The sequence below is a fragment of the Pieris napi genome, chromosome 12, assembly GCF_905475465.1.
Source record: "Pieris napi chromosome 12, ilPieNapi1.2, whole genome shotgun sequence".
NCBI lineage: Eukaryota > Metazoa > Arthropoda > Insecta > Lepidoptera > Pieridae > Pieris > Pieris napi.
The window spans coordinates 11,623,493-11,642,301 of NC_062245.1; the positions used below are offsets into that span (position 1 = coordinate 11,623,493).

General features: G+C 34.7%; 1 protein-coding gene and 1 long non-coding RNA gene across 4 annotated transcripts in view; one reads left to right on the plus strand and one right to left on the minus strand.

Annotated features, from left to right (window-relative positions):
- Positions 1–4,810: 4,810 nt before the first annotated feature.
- Positions 4,811–6,712, plus strand: LOC125054529. The gene is made up of 2 exons (XR_007117721.1): positions 4,811–5,056; positions 6,199–6,712. It is a non-coding gene; the product is annotated as an uncharacterized LOC125054529 (long non-coding RNA).
- Positions 6,713–9,274: 2,562 nt separating this feature from the next.
- LOC125054628 overlaps positions 9,275–18,809 on the minus strand; it is a 34,236-nt gene continuing 24,701 nt past the window's right edge. For 2 of the 3 annotated variants that reach the window (XM_047656636.1, XM_047656635.1), the window contains exons 4-13: positions 18,542–18,598; positions 17,219–17,328; positions 16,203–16,427; positions 15,262–15,444; positions 14,323–14,498; positions 13,626–13,829; positions 13,026–13,250; positions 11,875–12,093; positions 10,416–11,519; positions 9,276–9,848 (exon numbers count right to left, since the gene is read on the minus strand). In XM_047656636.1, the coding sequence (XP_047512592.1) occupies positions 9,788–9,848; positions 10,416–11,519; positions 11,875–12,093; positions 13,026–13,250; positions 13,626–13,829; positions 14,323–14,498; positions 15,262–15,444; positions 16,203–16,427; positions 17,219–17,328; positions 18,542–18,598 (2,564 nt within the window). In that variant the 3' untranslated portion in view covers positions 9,276–9,787. Of the gene's footprint in view, positions 9,849–10,415; positions 11,520–11,874; positions 12,094–13,025; positions 13,251–13,625; positions 13,830–14,322; positions 14,499–15,261; positions 15,445–16,202; positions 16,428–17,218; positions 17,329–18,541; positions 18,599–18,809 lie in introns of all 3 variants that reach the window. The other variant, XM_047656634.1, reaches the window with a different exon arrangement.

The following is an 18,809-nucleotide window of genomic DNA, read 5'->3' on the forward strand; positions in this document are numbered from 1 at the left end:
TTTTATATATTTATTCTTCTTAAATGACGTCAAACACGAAGGAGGCTTAATAGGTATTTCAATTTTATTTTAAACTGTAATAAACGTTGATTTTTACGTTTCCGTTGTTATGAGAAATTAAGAAGACTGTTTGTAATGAATGTTTATTTTTATTATTAAAGCTTTAATAATTTATTCATACAATATTTTTTTATTTAACATACATTACATTAGTATAAGTTCTAAAAATTAAGTTTAGTTTGTTGTTTCAATAACATTTCATAAACACATTCGTATATATAAATGAATGTTATCGATACTTAAAAGTTAAAATTATAATTTAAGAAGTAAATTATATATTTCTTGGCATAAATTATAATAACGAGAATTTTGTCACAACGTCGTCATTTATTTACCCCCAAGTCCTGAGCTAGACCATGGGTGTACCAGTGGCGTCATTTATTTACCCCCCAAGTCCTGAGCTAGACCATGGGTGTACCAGTTGCGTCATTTATTTACCCCCCAAGTCCTGACCTAGAACATGAGTGTACCAGTGGCGTTATTTATTTACCCCCCAAGTCCTGACCTAGAACATGAGTGTACCAGTTGCGTCATTTATTTACCCCCCAAGTCCTGACCTAGACCATGGGTGTACCAGTGGCGTTATTTATTTACCCCCCAAGTCCTGAGCTAGAACATGAGTGTACCAGTGGCGTCATTTATTTACCCCCCAAGTCCTGACCTAGACCATGGGTGTACCAGTGGCGTTATTTATTTACCCCCCAAGTCCTGACCTAGAACATGAGTGTACCAGTGGCGTTATTTATTTACCCCCCAAGTCCTGACCTAGACCATGGGTGTACCAGTGGCGTTATTTATTTACCCCCCAAGTCCTGACCTAGAACATGAGTGTACCAGTTGCGTCATTTATTTACCCCCCAAGTCCTGACCTAGACCATGGGTGTACCAGTGGCGTTATTTATTTACCCCCCAAGTCCTGAGCTAGAACATGAGTGTACCAGTGGCGTCATTTATTTACCCCCCAAGTCCTGGAGCATGGGTGTACTAGGGGCCAGGACAAGGTCTCTGTATTTTAAACAAGAAATAGTTCACTTTACTAATTCACTATTCGACCACACACATCATAATGTTAATTCTATAGTTTTGTATCCCGTCAATAGGGTTACAGATACCGGCAATCTTCTTCAGAAATAAACAAGGGAGTGGGGAAAAGTTTGCGCATCGTACACATACTAGAATACTTTTAACGTACGATAACTTTTAAAAATTGTAAGTTTTAATTTTCGAAGATTCTTAGTGTATTATATCAGATATTATTGTGAGTTGTTAAATATAATTTTAACAACCTTCTAAAATATGATTACAAAAAATGATAACCGGCCAAGTGCGATTCAAGCCATACCAGGAAAAAAATTAATAATATATTTATTTATGTATTTATTAATAATACATCCCAGCCTATATATGTCCCACTACAGTGTACTTATGCACGTACGTATCTCTAATCCCGTCAATAGGGTAATTATTTTATTTGGAGCGGTTCAATTCCAAAAAAAACATCTTTCAATAAAGAATTATTTTAATATTGAAGTGAAATGAATTCCGTCAAGCAATTTAACGTTAAGGCAAGCGAAACTTATTGTATTTCTATATATTATTATATTATGCATCAATGAACAATGAAATAGTGTTATATCAATGTTGTTCTTAGCTATATATTGCTACCATTCGGTTGTTAACATCAGTTCTAGAGAAGGCAGTCCTGTCGGTAAGAGCTTTTATATTCTATATTATAGATTAGTTTTTTGAAATATAACAGAAAAATTGCACTATTTTAACTAAAGTACTCTTCTGTCACAGCGTAATCATAATTCGACAGGAAAAGACGAAAGAGTTAAAAAAGTGCCATTGGGCAGATCTAGTTTTTTAGATAAGACTTGAGTATCGCCAATAGTAGATAACATTTGACAGATCACAAATCTATAAGGCAATATATATATTTTTTTTAAAGTTCACAATTGCACCTTTGCACCTCACCTTTTTTCAATACTACCAACAGGTTGGTTACGATTTACTTTCCATATTTAACATGATAAACAATTTCTGTGTTCTGTTTTAAAAAGAACTGAACGTCAATACAAAGTTGTTTCTATGAAGCAAAAATTTGCAGATGTCCAAAATTGGCTCCAACAAAAAAATCGTATTTTAAAACAAAATCTTAATAATTCCCAAACGTAAACAGCGTACCAATTTTTAAATGGCCCGCAACGCAGTAGCGACCCTGCTGGAATTGGGATTGTTTTTGAAGTTATACTTCTTTAGGCGCGTTATGAAAAATTGATAAAAGTGAAATTTTACGATGCGCGCGCACCGTTACACAATATTAACAGAATGAAGTTGCCCACGGAAGATGCTACGGCATTGGACATAATTTAAAAACAACATTCGAATAATAATAGAATTTATGTTACACTTAATGTAAGAGAATAATAATAAATATTTATTTATTTAATTTTTCAAATGTAAACTGAACTTTATTGACTATAATGACTCCTTTTCCAGTCTTTGATTATTTAATTGTAATTAATTATTTACTTGCAATCAAAATCTATTTTTAATAATGCCAAAGAAGTATAACTTCTTACGCACGTACATAAGTACACGCACCCTTTTTCTTTTTTTATATAGAACAGGAGGCAAACGGGCTCACCTGATGGACACTCTCAAAGCCTTTCGCGATTGCATTACCAACATTTAAGATTGTCTATGGGCGGGCGGTATCACTGATCGGGTGAGCCTTCTACGCGTTTACCACCTGTATAAAGTTATATATCATCCTTTTGTGCCTTTCAGAAAAAATGATTATTTTATTTAAACATGCTTTTGTTTATGTTTATTTCTGCTGTCAGCATTTCTATGGCGTCATTTACATAGACATAATAGAAAACTAATTTTTAATCTTTAATTTAACATTTATTTTTATAACTTAATACATTTTATTAGTTATTACACGTTATATTAATTTTTAACAACACGTTTTTTTATACACCAACTCATACTTTTACTCTTCCTCTGTACTTACTGGCCTATCTAGTCTAACTATCCTATCCTAGAATAAATTGACGGCATATGTCAGTCACAGACGCCTAATCTTACCTAAAGAAAAATCAACAAGGATATTACAAAAATCGTTTAATTAATTATACAGTTTATTGCAATAATTTTAATTGACGACTCATTGGTCTAGTGGTTAGTACCCCTGACTGCGAAATCATGGTTCCCGGGTTCGATCCCCGGTGAGACGAACATCGACGTGATGAGCATTTGGTGTAGTGCTTAGGTCTTGGGTGTTGAAATTTGTATTTATATGTCTATCTATCTATAATATGTATGTATATCCGTTGATTAGTACCCATAACACAAGCTTCACCAGCTTAGCATGGGACTAGGTCAATTGGTGTGAATTGTCTTTTAAAAAAAAAAAAAAAATTTGAAACATTTCTTAATTTCTTAGTAATGGCTGATAAAGAGACACAATCACCAAAGTCTAGTGATGATGCGAAGCCAAAGGACGAGGCTCCTACTGCAGATAATGAAAAGAAATTGAATGACCAAGACACTATCATTGATACTCCTATCAAATGTCCATCTGGGTATGCGAAGGACCAGGAAGGAAAATGCTGTCAAGTTTGGTGAAGAAGATGCTATTTCATGATTCTCTTCTTTTTATGTATCAAATAATTTTCTGTATTACTTAATTGTAAAATGGTTAGTCATATTGCAATAAATATATAATGGGTTATGTTTAAAATTTTCTTTTCTTCTTTCTCTCCCTTGGTTTACAAGTAGGCGAAACCATTTCAGTTGAAATTAGTGAAGAATGGATCCGTGTGTTCTAGGCAGCCTGTCTCTTCCTTTTGACATGTTAACGGTACAGGACAATAATATCTATATAACACTAACATTTTACTATTAAACTATCTTGTTTATTTATAATAAATACATAATTATTTCGTAATCCTACGCCTAACAAAATATATATATAATAGTTTAAAAAATACCTAAAACAATTAGAAAACTACGCTTACTAACTTCTCAGAAATTATGGACTAATAGTTCCGATTTTAACGCTCAAATTTAGATTATTTATTAGTCAACGTTTCGCTATGTATTGCGTGGCCAGTGTGAGCCATCGCAGCGTACACAATAAAGCACTCGACTATGTAAATAGAAACTCTTTAAATTATCCATAATAGAAACTTTTTTATATCGTATTTTAATTTGTATATTTTATTCTTTACAACATCCTTGTGAGATCGTCGTTTCACAAGACACATTCTTTTGCTAACTAGAACTGTGGATTTGACTCCCGGTGGGGGTATTTCCTGGGAGATCCGTCCAATTGTTTACAGAAAGAATAACCTCCCTCAAAGCCCGGCATCGTACACACTACGGCCCTTTTTGGGCATTCCGTAGGCTCTTTTGCCCCCCCTCCCCCTCCCCATACTATAAAAAATACTTGGTATAAAAATAAAATGTTCTTGGCTTTGAACATGCCTTAAAATCACTAAGATAAATTCAAAAGGGCATTAAAGATGGCTGATGGCGACGTGTGTCTCGTTCGTATATACATATTAAGTTTCTCCTGTTAATAAAATATTTTTTTGTAATGAGAAATAAAGTTCTTTAAACTTTCAAACAAGTTACCAATAAACGCCGCTTAGATGGCCATAGGTTGTTAGGCCATTAGAGGATTACAGCATTTATTAGCCGAGTCTTCACCGCATGACTTCAAAGTTATAAGCAAATATTGAATACAGGAAATGATTAAACATTACAAGAATATTATCAACACTTACTGATATATTCGCCGAATAGATAAGGTTTTTAGGACCAGTTTTACCAACCCGCTATAACCAAAATATATTTAGTTTATGTAGTGACGTAATACATATTATATTTGGATATCTCACATATATAAACTAGTGAACAGGAATTTGTACAAACAGTAAGAACCCGCATTGCTCGTAGACGTGTTTGTTGAGAAGTAATCGAAGTGAGTTTTCTAATACTATTCGACTGTGTTTTAAAGTGTTAAAATAATTGTTGATAATTTAAGAATTACGAATATTAGATAAATTAAATCGTAGAGAAATGGTATTATTGGCTGGTCTAGAGATAGATCAAATAAGTATCAAATAAGATTGGTAATAGAAATTCTTCAGCAGTGCAGTGTTGGCCTAGTGGCTTCAGCGTACAACTCTCATACCTGGGGTAGTAGGTTTGATCCCCGGCTGTGCACCAATGGACTTTCTTTATATGTGCGCATTTAACATTTGCTCGAACGGTGAAGGAAAACATCGTGAGGAAACCGACATGTCATAGACCCAAAAAGTCGACGGCGTGTGTCAGGCACTGGAGGCTGATCACTTGCCTATTACAATTGATCAGAAATCTGAGGCCGAGACCTAAAAGATTGTTGCGACACTATATTCAAATTTGAAATTTATCATCATTTATCCAAACGACATCAAAAAACTGCATAACGTCAAATAAACGAACTTGTGATAAATATTATTATTATTACTATTTAGATTAAAATATTGTAAATACTATATTTGTGTGTTTAAAATATATCATTTACTGTGAATAATAAAAAACAAGGTTATCTGTACGATAATATCTATAAGGTATTTTTACAATCAATGTATTATTGTCATCAATAGAAGCGACTACAAAAGAACAAAATAGCTTGAGGTAATGAGCGAATGGCGATTCTTGCGGTCGAATTGTGTTTAAGCTGGAAAAGAGATACAGGAATTTAGTTCTTACGCAACTGGACTTATTTATTTATAATGAATAATGGGTGACTTTTGCTGAAACCTTGAAATGTTATATTGTTAGGACTTTATGAGACATATTTCTTTTAATTAATAGTTCTGTTTACCAATAAAGACATGAAAATCAAGTAAATTGTAAAAAATCTTTTAGCCAACTTAGTTCTTCTACCGTAAAAAGTTGTGTATAGGAACATGTAAACATCTGTACTTAAGTACTGTAACCCAATAAACATATTTTATATTTTAAATAAATAGATTCTAGCAGATATATCGAAACATCTAATAGTATGGGCGTGTGTCGTGAGGCTTTGCAATATTGCTCTTAAAGATTGTTGTCTAATATCCTCTTTCATTACAGAAATGTCTGACGAACAAGTACAGCAAGTAGAGATGACGGAGGAGGAACCAAAAGTAGAAGAGGCAGGTGACAGCGAAAACGCAACAGAACCTACAAATCCTACTTTCACTAATGTCGTCGTTACGCCCCCAAATTGTCCAAAAGGATTCCAGAGGGGAGCGGATGGTGTGTGCCGAGAAGTATTCTAAAATCACCATTTAAATCCCCGTTTTAATCACTCTCCATAGACTATGGATCTAGTTATCTCACAATCTAGGATAATAATCCTTTGTTTGGATTTATATTTGTCGTCTGATACTAATATATGTTTGTTTTTAATTTGAAATTCAATTCGAATGTGCTATCTCAATTGATTTACAAAATTGTATTAAATTTATTTAGAATTTAGTTTCAAATAGAGTTGGTAAAAATAACGATTTAGGTTTATAATTAATGTCTATTTTAACTGTGATCTTATAGGTTATTATATTTTGTTTGTGAAATTGCATTAGTGTAATAAATATTTCTAAATTTATTGTATTTATTTACAATTTAAAAAAAAAATGGGTTAATAATTCGTTGCGTCATAAAAATATTTGTTAGCAATATATATTGCGATACTTTAATTTATCCACAATACTTGGAACTAGGCTGAAGTACCAGATAACTTATCTTTGTATATCGCAGTTGAGTGTACTGCCTAGCTTCCACCTGCTGCTTCACCCGTCAGATTATGTGGATATTGACAAGATTTTTGCCTCTCCTAAGTTATTAGTATTTCAGTCGATCTACATAAAACCAACTAAACATACCAAAGGAATTACAGAACTTGTGAACTTTACAAAAATCCGTTCGATAGCTTTTGTGTTCATACAGACTAACGCAGACTTCATAATATGGAAGCTATTTCCTTATATGACACATAAATGGAGACGTCATGTATTTCAGTACAATATTTTGAAATTTTTAAGCGTGAATACCAGTAGGGTCATGTAGGATGTATGAATGTATCAAATACGACTTCCAATAAATTTGTAGATAGACATTTTAAATTATCATGCACTAATTATGGTACCAAGGGGACGGTACACGATCGATAAGTTGATGGACCGGCCAAGTATCACAAATATCTCCAAAGTCTCTGACGCTATTCAATGAAGCAATCAGCATGAGTGCATCACGACACTCAGCAAAACGAAAGCGTGGAAGAGGAGGAAGTAGGGAAGAGTTTGCGTATGTTTAAAATTTGAATGTGCCAGGTCTTCCAGGAGCGGACGAACTCATGCTCGGAAATGGCCATAAATCATAACCTGGACACATTGATAATGGTCATCTTCTTGTCAAAATAATTCACAAAAGGTGTTTGAACATAACTTTACCTCAGCCCCTGGATGCAAATTACTTGTATTTTGCTATAATTGTTTTATTTATTTGTATATTCAGTCCATGAATGACATGATGAAATTCACCAGGCATGCTAGTCGGTAATGGGAACTTTTGACTTGTATAGTACATCCTGAATTTGGTCCAGGTCTGTACGACAATGCCTATCTAACCAGATTTCACCGTGCTCGGTTGCCTTGTATATCCTACATGTAAACCACTTCTTATTCTTCTGTATCCTTGTCACTACGTCCTCTTTTAACCCACTAGACTAGACTGACTATATTACTATTTTAGTATATTATAGTATACCGAAACATAAAGTCGTAAAAGCAAAATCATTTTTTTAGAAAAAAACAAAAGAAGATAATGGGATTATACTAAATATAGTCCATATACAAATATATATATCAAATGACAATTTAAACATTGATTCAAAATTCCGTAGAAAAAAATAGTTTGTTTTTTTGATAGTAAAATGTTACGCAAAAGTTCTGAAAAAAATATAGGTACTACACCCAAGAAAGTCAAAAATTAGAACACATTAAAACCATCGTAATAGTGCTTTACGACTTTGGTCCCCAAGCGATATTGCCAATTCACAATGGTCAATTTGTACATATATAAAGAACGTTTTATTTTTAACTGTTTACTTTTCATTATGCCTCGTTTTTGTGCTAAAATATGGCCCAAAATAACTTCTACGCTAAATGAAGAAATATTCTTATGACTACATACGCAGATGTATTCTTATGAAACAGTAAAATTCCTGGAAAATGTTAGCTGGGGAGCGCTAAATGATTCATAGTGACGTCATGGAAATCAATTGTGTAAACACTGATGAATATAAACACAGACAGACGATAACGACCGCACACCTGCAAAACTCCACTCCTTAGCTTCACCAAAAGTAAGTACGCTTTGTCACTATATATTTTTATTATTAATTAAAGCATAAAATGTCCTCAAAAACAATTTACAAACAAAATATTCTTAAAACAATTTGTGCGCCTTTTTCTTTAAGAGGTCTTCAATAAAAGTGCTTATATTGTATCTTTATTATGTAATAATACTTTCAAATTGCTTTTTAAATAACATTTTGCGTCTATTTCAAAGTCTATATATTTCTGATAATCAAAGATACATACTTCTATTAACTTTTCTCTCTTCATTACAACTATAGGCTATATCATTCTATATTAAACAGTTTACCTGGCTTATTTACAAATGACTAAATAACCATTTTTACACTATTAATTTGCAAAATAATTATTGTTCGTAAAATATTCACAACACCTACTATGTCTAAAACACATTAACATTAAAAATGTAATTCTAAAATTCACCGCATCAAGCAAAACAATACCTATATTATTTGTTACAACAATAATAACACTTGTTATTCCAAGTTTCTTACTCACTGTAAAATTGATGCTTAAAATCTACGCAACACTTAGATAATATATATAACTGTAAATTATGTCTTATACAGAAGAATGGATAAAGAAACTCCGGACACGGTTGGGGAGGTAAAAGAAACAGTATCGAAGGTGGAAGTTGAACCTTCGAATGCAGCTACATCGAATAGAACGAAAAGAAGTCCTGAAATCACTTTAAGAAATATGATTGTTGCCCCCTCAAATTGCCCCCCAGGATTTGTGAGAGGCGCCGACGGCGTCTGTCGAGAAACTTTCTAAGCTATTCTATTAAGTTGATCATATTAAGTTTTGTTTATTAAATCTTGATTGTTTTTTATCATTAAACATTTTGAAACTTAAAATACCGTTGTAGACAAAAATACATGTTATATATACAAAAAATGTATTAAATTATAATAATTTCTATCTACAGTGTGACTAATATTAAATATTGTCAAAAATTAACATTTAAAATAGCAGACTTAATATTTAAGCCATAAATAATTTTCCCTATATTAATATATAAAGAAAATGGCAGCAATTTTAATCTCATTTATTAAAAGAGTTTTTTTAACTAGCCAATGTACTAAGAGATTTCGTGAAAATTGTATGCGCTGCTTTATTTTGCGGTTCAATAAGTAGAGCAGACATAGACAAGAAAGGAATTTTGTCTATACACACAGAGGTGTCATTTTACTTTTAAATGCCAAACCCGGTTAACGGGGCGTTGAATAACAACTGCCTAATTGCAGTAATTCGACTAAAACTTAAGTTTTTATAACCCTGACATCATAAATTTCCTACGCAAATTATAAATAACCTAGGGTTGCATAAGTTTTAACAAATGGAGCGTCACTCTCACAGGAATTCCTGGAAAGAAAACAGAATGTTATTGAAAAGAAAACACACTTTACCGGGCGAAACGCGATACACATTGAAACGGAACATTAGGATAAAAAACTTTGGAATTGATGAACATGAAAATTATAATTTTAAAACGCGTTTTTATCCAGTAAGGTGTAGATTCTTTTCAACCTGTGAAACTCGCGTAAATATGATAATCTAATCAGAATATATTTGTCACTATGACAATTGTCAATTTTGAAAAATACATATGACAAACACATAAATCAAAATTATAATCATGCATGAAAAACCATTATAATTTCTCACATTTATTTTATTGACATTCACACATATTATTGCATTATATTTTTTGATAAAATAATATAAAATGTAACGCAGTAAAATATATAATTGAAAAAAATAAAATAAAAATCATACTCAGTCATTTATTACTTAAAAAATAGGTACATACTGTATAAATAAAATTCTAGCTATACATATAAAAAAACAAAACCAAAAAATAATAATAATACATACATACACTAATCAACCTAGGAGCATAGTGCTGCTTAAATAATCACGATTACTTACTCATCTTCCCAAGGACAAATATCATTTCTCTGCTTACAATCACTGATTTTACTATCTGTGCTTTTACTATCAGCCTTTACGATATCCGAGTCAGAAGAGCGTTCATCAGCACGTATTATTGTTTTCACTTCCTCAGACACCGTTTTGGAATCATCAGACATCTTTTGTGCTACTGCAGGCACTTTTTCTATACTTTCATCTTCCACAATATCCTCGGAAGTAGCTAAAGGTGCTATTGGAAGCCAAACTCTCTCCGCTGGCGAACGCTGAGAATTTTCCCTCTCTGAAACTATACTGAGAGGAGGTGACGTCATATCCAAACTCTTTTGGCTCACTATCGTACGAGTTACATTACCTACAGCATCCACCTCATTATCACCTTTTAAAACGTCTTTTACACTATCGGACGCTTTCTCACTTTCACTCACATCGGCTTCCTTCACTTCGTGCGTTTCATTTTGTTTATTACAAGCGCTTTGATCTATATCAACTGCTAAGTCTTCACACGTATCAGGAACTTCCGTATGTGAACTAATCTCATCAATTTTATCTGCGTCAACGTCGCTCGAATCTGAAATAGCTTCGATAAGTGCCCCACCAAACATGACAGCCGGTTCGGTTGGAGTAACGTCTGTTGAAGCGAATACTGAGGAGGGCTCCTCAGACTGTATAAGCGAGCGTCTTTCGTCAGGTGAGCTTGTCCGGGGCGGTGAGTCGCCAGATTCTTCGTCTGGTGCTGAGCTTACACTAATAGTTGGAGTTGGATGATGAGGTGCCGTGGTTTGCGGGTAAGAAAGTGAGGGTTGTGGTATTATTCGTTTTTGCCTCGGTGAATGTGGGGGTGATGCTAACGGCGCTAAATGGCGTGGTTCGACAGCTGATAGGCGTCGTAAAGGAGGCGCAGCCCCTCGCAAGCCCCCATCGAGGGTGCTTTGCTGGGGAAGTCTCCGCATTCGTTCCCCACTCCCAACAGCAGCGCTTACGTCTGAGGAGGAACTGCCCGAATCCGCGGCTGAATCCTGCCGCCGTCTTGCTCCACCGTAAGGTAACTCTCGCGTTGCTGTTTCCCACGGTAAAACTTCTGAGGTATCATCGTCTGGGTCTCTGTAATTAATTTTTTTATAGAATTGTAATATGGAAGATATAAACTACTTTTAAGTTAGAAAAGTAACAAAAAAACCATTATACAAAATATTAAAAATGACGACAGCGACACCTACTTAACACCAACACAAAGTAATACGATGTTAACAGGAAGTGCTTATAAAGGAGAAGCCCAACGAATATAATCAGGAAGGGAGCTGTGTAGCCGACACAGTGAAAGTATTGCTAACAAGTTATGGGTCGCAACTTCAAGTATATTCCTTTCTGCCGAGCGCAAATCATAAAGGAAGGACCCATAAACTTGAGAGGAATAGAGAGAGTAACAAGGAGTAGTTCTAGTGTTTTAAAAACATACCTAAAAGGTATATCGCAAAGGTTGGACTGCGAATGGCTATGCGGTGGCGGTTCCGGCGGGCGTGGAGGTTGTACTGCACAAACAGCCAACTCGTGTGCAGATCCCGACAACGAGCGGTCAGACCCACGTCGTCGAGATAACCCACTACCGCTGCCAGACCCACCGCTACCGCTAGTGGAACCAGGTTTCTTCTTTACTTGGCCACCAAAGTTAAAGAATCTGTAAAATAATTTTAAACTTAGCGTCTATGCTTAAAAGAACATTTTTAAGACAGCTGTAACCACATTCTGATTTTGACCCAAAGGATATTTATATTTTATATATTATATTTTATATATTATATTATGTATAATATACTATTGAGGTTTGATGTTTATATTCTCACATTACACAATCAGCCGTTCGTCCTTCCTTGACATATTGACTTGACGTATCAAACACTTGACACTTAATTGAATTATAATAAAAGCGCACCCGACAGACGTTGTCCTGTCTTAACTATGAATATTGATTACGAATTGGTATAATTAACTAAAAAAATATTTCAGAAAAAAAAAAGTGTTTATTATTCTGTTTTATGATATACAACATTCTTTGTTTGTTTTTCTGGTTCGTATTTAAATAGTTTTGTTGGTATTCTGACACGGGAACAGATGTATTTTATCAATATACTTATTTGACCAATATAATAACGGAGTTATCGAAGCATTTGTTTTAAACGGTATTCTTAAATTTTCTAATTTTCCGCAATTTTTTTTAATTTTTTTTCTTTCATAAGATCTCCTGACAATAACAAACACAACAAAAAAAGAATTATCGAAATCGGTCCAGCCGTTTACGCGTGATGCCGTGACCAAGGGAAATAGGGATTCATCTTTATATATACACGTAGACTAAATCCAGGAGGTACTAGAGAACGGAAAAGTCAAAAGTACCCATAACCAAAGAGCATGCATGGTGTGTCAAGAAAGTGGATGAAGAGAGAGAGAGGTATGTCGGGACCGTAGCAAGTAAAGATCTGTGGTCTCTGCCTATCCTCCGAGAAAAGACGTGACAACGTAAATAAATATAAATGTGTATGATTAATAGATGTTTATCACAGACGAGCTTAGAAGAGGGGCGTTTTAGAAAGTAATGAGATCGAAACTCACTTGGCCTTCTTTTGATGAACATTCCGTCCTTCCGTAAGCAGACGTTGGAAGTGATCGGACCGGATAAATCGAGGATAGCAGTCCTTCTTGAGCAGTAGTCCATAAACGTGATCAGCCGCGTGATCCAGCGCGTACCGAGAGCCCGTTCTGCGACCTTCTGCTACCCTCTCAGCAGTCGCGCCATCTATGTTAATCTCGCAGGGCGCTCCTGGCTTTAGGAACTCTCTGAAAATGATGCTCAAATTTATCAAATCGCATTTCATTATTATTGTGCTACTGTTTTACTATATCTTTGTAATGTACAATAAGGACTCTTTATAAAATAATGTAGGATTATTATTGGACATCGAAACAATAGGGGTTCAAAGTTTGACGCAAGAAGCACTAAATAGATGGCAAAATAAAGAGGCTGTATAGTCATTGATGATGATGATATTTTAAAAATACGTTTTGATGGCTTCGATTTATAAATCCCTTTTTGAAGTATTGATGGTGGTGGTTTAGACGAACTCGTACATTGGGTATTTGAAGAGCCACATTAGAAACAATCTTCAACTAAACAGTTATATAATTTTCAATTTCAAAATATGATATACATACTCAAAAATATCATCTAGCTTTTTGGGTATCTGCTTAGTACTACTCCTCCGTAAGTCCATCACGGCCAGCCAGAACCGGATGTTCTCGTGGGAGTACTCCTTCCTGAGGAAGCTGGTGAACTCCTGCAGGCCCGTGGGGTCTGACACCAGCTCTTCGATAGACAACGCCCAGCGCTGTACTCGCTTCTCGCTCGGGATTTCCACACTGAAATTTTAAATAGCAAATTTGTAATGTTTTTAATAATTCGTTTCAAATTAGTAATTTAAGTAAATAAAAATATAAAATATTGAAACCTAGAATTGTACCAATGGCGCTACAACCTTTTAGGTCTGGGCCTCAGATTCCTGTATCTTTTTCGTGATCATCTCTAATAGGCAAGAAGGTGATCAACCGTCTGTGTCTGACACACACCATCAACGTTTTTGGGTCTAAGACATGCCGGTTTCCTCATGATGTTTTCCTTCCGTACGACCGTAATGTGAACATAGATATAAAGTCCATTGGTGCTCAGCCGAGGATCGAACCTACGACCTCAGGGATGAGAGTCACACGTTGAAACTTCTAGGCTAACACGGCTCTTTCTACATATTTGATGATTATAATTTGTAATTTCCTTAAAAGCACTCGAAATTTCAAGTTACGCTAATAATATAGTCGCGCTGTGTCATGTGTATAATAATATTAAAACATTTCTTACATTGGACTGTTAATTTGCCAGAACAGTGTATCATCGCTGATCCAGGGATTGGAAGGTTGTGGTTGTGTGAGCACAGGGTCGTATGGTGCGTAGGTCTCTGAGTAGGCCGTTAATGCTTCCAAAGCAACTGACGTTTTCACTCTCGTCCTATCTAAGCTGGTTTTAAGGTGTTCAATCTAAAACACGAAATTAAATGATAAACTTATTGTTGTTCACACGAGAATGTAAGTGCGTGCTCCCATTTCACCACCTGCTGATAGAGGACAAATCTTTGCTTTTAATTTATTTTATTATGATTTTCACTATTGATTACTTAAGATGTCATGTGGAACATGGTGTAATTATTGTAGCTCCTTAAAAACATGAGTAAAACAAAATACTTGGCGATTAAAAAGAGTGGCGGAGAGTTCTTCTCTTCCGTTCTACGCCCTTGATTTGAGAACTGACAGTACGTCATGTAAAATTGGAAGCATTTAGTATATATTTCTTTTGATGTTCATAAGTGTACATCGTGTTACCTATATGAATATGATTTTGACTTTTGTTAGTACATTTGCTATTTTGGAAAGCAACCAATTTTTAGTTCCTAATTTTGTCACGAGAGGGCCATGAATTACTTCCACTTTTTTTCCCCATATGTTGTACTCAGAATAAATTGTATTTACTATATATTCCTTTTATTACAACATAACATTCTAACAGTTTTAGCAATTCAATATAAAGTTGTATTTCTTGTTTATATCGCACTATAGAACGAGTGAAGCGTAACATGGTATTATAATGACAAAATATTCGGCAACCATAACATTTATTCATTATTACATTATTAATTAACTTAAAACATTAAGTTCTCATGTTATTTTCAAACATGTCAATCTTTAAACACTGGGTAGGTTTGCACAACGTATTTTTTTATTTAATTAATTAATAATAACAAACCTCTCGTTGTAACTGAGGTATCGTCCTTTTCTTTGGCTTCGGATGCCGCGATCGCACTGGAACTGGGCAGGGTTCCAAAGCGCTGGGCACTCCCGGCGGCGGACGAGCGACGCGCCAGTAGGCACGTTCTTGACTATCACTGACGATTTTATCACCCTTCTTCCTTTCTTTTGCTAGCCGTACCTGAAAATATCGATAGGTTTTGGAGAAGGTGTTTTTGAAAAAATAAAAATCTTTAGAGGTGTCAAGGGACACCCGGATGGAACGAAATTCCTTTCGATTAATTTATATGTTAATTGGTATCATAACAGTATGATAGATTTTCTCGACACCAATCTTACGACGAAAAAAAAAGGCAACATCACGAGGTGTTCTCAGGCGGTCACCCATCCAAGTACTGACCTCGCCCGACGTTGCTTAACTTCGGTGATCGGACGAGAACCGGTGTATTACAATAGCAAATAGCAAAAAAGTGTCGTGACATCTTTTCGTAAGAATTTTTTCCGTCTAGCCCCCTTTCACAACGCGCGATAAGGAACTTCGTTCCAATAATTTATGTTTTTATTATAACGATCACTGTTGGTTAGTGGCTTCAGCGTGCGACTCTTATACCTGAGGTCGTAGGTTCGATCCCCAGCTGTGCACCAATGGACTTTCTATGTGCGGAACGGAAAACATCGTGAGCAAACCGACATGTCTTAGACCCAAAAAGTCGACGGCGTGTGTCAGGCACTGGAGACTGATCACCTACTTGACTGTTAGATTTGAAAATGATCATGAAACAGATTCAGAAATCTGAGGCCAAGACCTAAAGAGATTGCCACTGATTTTTTTTTATTATAACGATCATGTGTTTGAGATTAATAAACGTTCCTTGTTGGCATTTTAAACTCTTAATTTACTGATTGTAGCGTCAGTAAATTAAAAGGATCGTTACACACCTGCTCTTCTGCCTGCATAGTGATGAAATCCCACTTTGCAGCCAGGTTTTTCTTGAGGTTCGCCAACGCTTCTTGTTCATAGTCTTCGAGGCCATGCCTTTGTTTATTGCGTAGTGTTCGTTTGACGAGGTAGATAGCGTATTCAATATTGTCCGGACCAAGTGTGGGCGCACTTGAACCACTACCGGCCACACGCGGCGCCTGCCATGGCCAGTAGTAGGGACTCTGAGGAATTTAACAAATTTACGAAGTTTTATTTTTATACATAGAAAATAAATTTAGAAAACAATCAATATATATACCAAAATATCATTAATTAATGTATATTTACAGATCCTTTTGGACAATCTGTTAGGAAGTAGCCCACCGGCATGACACTACCGTCCGTACCAATTATTTTTATGCTAATTTTAAATAGAATGTGATGAAACAGTAATATACGCAGGATGAGCATATCCTAACCGGATATCATAAGGCTTATCATACGCTTGTTCACGTTAGTAAATCCTACGCATGTGGACGCATGTATATTTTATTACATAGCACTGCAGTCCTGGATAATTTGGGGAAACCATAATTTGTTTTGGGTAAAAATCATCTGAACTTACGATCAAAGAAACATAACCCAACCCCGATGGCTAATTTCAACGTGTACTTTTTAATTTATAATCTTTATATGGTTACATAGAATTATTCACTGATGATTTATCATAATTGGTAACAGATATTTTTGTGCGTTTTATCGTGCATGTAATTACATTTTTCGTTTTTTCGCATGTTTTTGGTTATGTATATTATGTAATGTAAATCATTGTTGGATTTGGATCAGTCACTAACATGTCAAGTGCACTACCCCCCATTAAAAAGGTGATATTTTCGATCACTCCGGCCCGAAGGACCTAAAGCTAAGGTCCAGAGGTATTTACCCTTACCGTACGGAATGATTCAGGGCAGATAGTAGACGAATATTGTGGTATCGTTAGTGTGTTATCAAATAAATGAATAGAAATACTTACTTGAAATCGGTATAGAGAAGAGTCATCTTTGAATACTAAGTTTTTGAGGTCGTTGACAGGAAAGAAGTAACCGTATTGGCAAAGAAGATTGCCTAGATTTACAGCTTCAACTGAAACAGAAACATTTTACGATATTTAAAGGAAAGAGCGCTTCGTATTTCTAAACACCCCATATTTATGAAAACTAAACTAAATCATTTAGAAGGAAGGCTTTGCGATAAAAAACATTTTGTATCTAAAGTCCTACGAACGACCTCTGCGCATATACTATTTTAACTTTGACCAATATTGAAGAATGTCTTCGACATTTGGTTTTACAAGTAAAATTTCCATTATCTTTCAGGTAGTTCTGTAGTATAAGCTTAGCCACATAATATACTTCTGCTTTGGTACGATTATATCGGATTACGCGAAGTAGTCTATGACTGCCTGAGACTTTACAAGCTGGCATTAAACCTTAATAAGATATATATTATGTATAATATATTAATCTACAACTCTATTTAATATTAACAATTCTATTTAATTCCTGTCTTTTACAATATTATATTCTTATAAATATAACATGGACTGTGGTTTAATCCATCCATCAAGATGGATTAAACCACACGAACTAATGATTTATGGAACGCCTTTTAAAAATTACATAGCAAATTAGCATTATAAGAGCCTTAAGAATACTAGCAATAAAACGTTTATAATACTCTGTATTAACACGCTTGAATTGGTTTATTCTATAAACAGACTAAGATAACAGGGATTCATAATGAAACTGTATTTCTCCAATTATCACTCGTACAGACACGCTCGAAGACATCTCTTATATATTTATCTATTTATAAGAATTCAGAAAGAAATCATTTTATCAAATAATTCCTATCAAATAAGTTTCATAAACGCGTAAGATGTACACAGAGTTAACAGTAATATACAGATTTAATTCAAATTTTGAAAATCGTTTAACTCGATGAGCTCTTATGCGTTATAATTTTAATGAAACCTATAAAGCACATAGTATAATATACATAAACAGAAAATTTATTAGTAACAAAAACGCACACACATATAAACACACAAAATAACAATAATCAAAGAAAAAACAAAATAAGAGATATCAAAAATAAATAAAAAAAATCCCATTTCCCATTCATTCAGTTCAAGTGTGTAATGCGTGTGTGCTGTGGTTGTAATTGGCCCTGACTCAGCATTATGCTGAGGAGCAGAATGTTCCACAGTGCTGGTCATTCTGCCAGAGACCACAGCAGCTAGTTTGCGCTTCAGTCGCAAAAAAAGAAAGAAATATATACAATAAAATTTACTTACTATTAGTGCCATCTTCATAATGAAACCTCTCCATTAACCATTCAACTAGATCACAACCTGAAACAGAAAGTTGTTCTATGAGCATTACGGGGAATGCCATGCTAGTCTAGTCGACAAGTTGAAAATGGAACAAAATAGAGATACTGCTCTTAAAATTATGTGCGATAGCTCCAATGATCCGGAATGACGTCTAGAAAAATGTGCTAAAAGCGTGTATTAGCACATAAAAATTGCAAAAGTTATAAACAATTAAAGATGAAAAAAATAT